A 3,568-nucleotide genomic window follows, 5' to 3' on the forward strand; every position below is an offset into this window, starting at 1 on the left:
CTTCCGGTGCAGTATGCCTGAAACGTCACAACACTTTGTTCAGAACAGGCAGCAAAGAGCCATGGACTATTCATTCGAGGGCGAAAGTTCGGGTATGAGTCACTGCTTTGTTGTTTTGAACAGCTACTGAGGTTACATAAACGATCTTTGTTTTGAATTGCGATGTAAGTTTTCGGCACCAGGTAACTCAACAAAACACACACACACACAAACACGCCAGCACACGCGCACTTAAACTCACGCTCGTAACAAGTGTCTTAGGCAGCGAAGGCTTTCACAAGCTCTGAATCATGGTCCCTGTGCCAGGATGCGTAATGCTTTCGCTGTTCAACGGCAAGCGTGAACGCTTCCGACAAGAGCCGGTTGTTTGTCGTAGTCGCCAGTGCGGCAGTGAGCAGGCTGACCTCATGTGTTGTTTTGGCATTTCGGGACACCATTCCGAACAGCGCGTCACGAACGTTTTTATCAATGCTTGCAGTGTTGTTCTTCCCTGCCTCTTGCCACTTCGACAGGAGGAACTCCATCATCACCTCACTGGAGGTCTTGGAAGCCGCGACATTGTGCATCACGAAGGTACGGTGGTCTTTGAGCAGAGATGACACTGTTGTCTCATTGAGAAGTTTCCATAATCGGTGGCGATCCGAAGTGCAACTAAGCCCATGAAGCACGGCGTCCAGTGGAACAGCTGCGTGTTCCAGGCTGGCAGCGGAGAACAGCTTGGACCACAGCATGTCCCACAGTTCCACAGAACCATGCAATATCGCCGCACACAGAAGTTTCCCGTCTGGCAGCGGAGCTCCAATGACCGTCTTCCTCTGGCCAGTCATATAACCGTTGAGCACATCTCGCGCCAGCAGAATACACTGTGGTTCGGCGTACCAACAGGCTCGTTCCATGATCTGCCTCTGAAATGATTTAGAGTATGCACTGTTGTTGCCCTTCATAATGTCGCCAACCACGTCTTCGAGCAGCCTGTGGTTGTAAGAGCGCCACGAATCCTCGAACTCGCTTTGAAGAAGCATGGTGTCCAGGTATGAAGCAATGTCCCCGTATGCTGCCCACAAGTTTTGGTCCTTCTCGTTTTTGACGTGCAAGGCCGCAGCGAAGAAGTTGGCATACGGCGTCACGCCGGCGTCAGCTAGCTTGAAGATGTCGTCGAGAAGGCGAAGTTTTGTGCCAGAGTCGAACAGTGTAGCATTATGGAGCGCCTTGATGATTGAAGTCCACTCACCTTGTTCATAATTGACCCTGTAGTATCCGAGGCCTTTCTTGTTAAAGAGGACAATGTCATCATCTATAGCCTTCAAGAAGAAGTTTAGTTCGGACTGGAGCAACCACAGTGTACCTTCGGTGATTTCACCCGTGCGTTTGTAAACGACGTAGTGCAGCGGCAGCTGCCATGACTGGTTGAAACACTTGACGCCACCGTAGCATACTGACACTTGTGACAGCCTCTTGAAACCAGGTCGGTGAGCGTACTTCTTAACTGTGACTAGGGGATAGCCGATGTTGTTAATCCACGTTTCCATCTTGTCCGCGACATCCGACGAGCCATTCTGAAGCCGGAAGGCGAGCAGCAGGTCCTTTACACTTGCTGCTCTGTAGCGAGTTCTATTGAGAAATGTGGCAACGGATTTGACGAAGTCCTCTGTTGTTAAGCTTTGGAAGACGACGTCCATGATCATTTCTGACCTCAACAGGAGCGGATGATCGCAAATTCCGGGCAGCCACCTGCGAGGCCTCGATAGTCTCTTTTTCATGTCCTCTGCGCGCAACACATCGGCGACCCTTCTGGCGAAATGACTGTCCGATACTTTAGCTTGGAAGATGTCACGAAGCATTATTCGTTGGAAGACGAAAGCAAGTCCTTCGAAAAGCCAGACATCGTCCCATTGCCGCGAAGAGACAAGATTTCCAAACCACTGATGCGCAACGACATGGGCGAGCTTCGTGAGGATAGACTCACGCCTCTGTGTGTTCAAGGAATCTTCGTCGTAGGCTACGGTGGGCGCACCGAGAATCACCAGTCCCCAGTTTGGAGAGACGCTTTCCTTTGCATCGGGAATGGCGATGATGTGCACTTTTCGAAACGGCAAGGGCACACTCAGCAATTGACCCATGTAGTCAAACATCTTGACGAAGGACTTGAGAGCCATGTCAAGGTAAGGCAAGTCGTAACGAATGGCGAACAACTTCGAGTAGCCGTCATTTATCATTTCAAGCCCTGTGAACACAGCGAAGACAAGCTGGGACGGCGTGATGGGCACCGACATTTCAAAGCGATCCATACGCTCGTTTCCCAGCAATACTGTGGTGTTCTTCAACTCCCAAGTAGAAACGGTTTCGAAGTCTTTGTCGCGCACGAGAGTCAGGTTGAAAGTGGCCTTCAGAGCCGGGTCATCGAAGCAGGGAAAAGCGTACCTGGCGTTTCCGTTCCACAAGTGGGCTGTCATGATCTTAGTCATCATCCCACCTTCTCCGCTGTAGTTTCTGACAACCAGACCCGCGTACTCCGCACGATAAGTCCCGCTAAAAGTGGCCGTGAGGTTGTACACAGTGCCTTGGACCAGTTCGAAGCCCAAATCAAACACAACCGTGTCGACAAGATCGGGCTGCGATGAGCGCTGATTGATGACCACGTTGCTAATCTTCTGGTTGCCCGAGTACGTGCTGATGTTGGCTTCTTGAACGGTGACGTTCGCGGCATGCGCTGTGATGGTAGTGGAGCCTTTCTCGACGCAATCGATAACCACGTTCACTCTACCATGGTACGTGCCTCCCACCTCGATACTGCTGACGTTGAGGTCTAAATCATAGTGCACGGGTATCACGTTTCCTGGGAGCGTGGCACGTTGTTCGGTCTGCGAAGATACACTGCCCTGCGCTACCCTGGGATCAACACCAAGCGCCGACTTCTGCATCGCCGCTTGAGTGGCATTCTTGGCTTTCGATCGGTTCGGCACGGCGAAGAAGGACATGAGCAAGACGAAGCTGACCAGGCAGGCGAACAAGACAAAGTTCCGCACCTCATGGTCGGCACTGTTGGTGGACGACTGTGAAGCGCCCGATAATCCGAAGGGGAGCCAGTCGAGGAATCGCCGGCGTGTTGCTTCGGGCGGTCGCGGCGGCTCCTGTAGGAGGCCCTCAAGCAGCGTCTGGCTCTGGCTCTGCCTCTGCATTGCATTTCATGTCGTCTTTCTCTTCTCTCATCCTTTGGCCATTCTTTCCCGAATTTCTGTTATCTAACAACAAAGTGATTTGTTTTGAAACATTGGTACAAACTTTCAAAGCATTAATTGTTTAAGAGGGTAAAGGTGTGTGACTTCAAGCCCGTAAAAGTGTTGCGAGCTCGAAGTGCAGCCATTGACAGTTCCCAAAAATGATGTTCCACGCCCCCTCTCATGGAACACGGAGTTGTTTAAATGTATGTCTTATTTATAATAATTATTCTAGTTAGGGTTTTGCAAGTATCGTTAGAGAACCTCAATAGTATGTTAGCTTCGAGCTTTGCTTGTGAATTCTCAAGGTTATCCGAGAAAATAGTACAGTAAGTAGATTATCAAATCAG

General features: G+C 50.7%; 1 protein-coding gene across 1 annotated transcript; it reads right to left on the minus strand.

The window, feature by feature from the left end:
• Positions 1-257: 257 nt before the first annotated feature.
• LOC142558568 (aminopeptidase N-like) lies at positions 258-3,179 on the minus strand. The gene has a single exon (XM_075670702.1). The coding sequence runs from the start codon at positions 3,177-3,179 to the stop codon at positions 258-260; it is 2,922 nt and encodes a 973-aa protein (XP_075526817.1).
• Positions 3,180-3,568: the final 389 nt, after the last annotated feature.

Source organism: Dermacentor variabilis, chromosome 9 (assembly GCF_050947875.1).
Source record: "Dermacentor variabilis isolate Ectoservices chromosome 9, ASM5094787v1, whole genome shotgun sequence".
NCBI classification, from domain to species: domain Eukaryota; kingdom Metazoa; phylum Arthropoda; class Arachnida; order Ixodida; family Ixodidae; genus Dermacentor; species Dermacentor variabilis.

Excerpts from the sequence above, each read along its gene's own strand:
- LOC142558568 (XM_075670702.1), bottom strand. The coding sequence starts at position 3,179 with ATGCAGAGGCAGAGCCAGAGCCAGACGCTGCTTGAGGGCCTCCTACAG.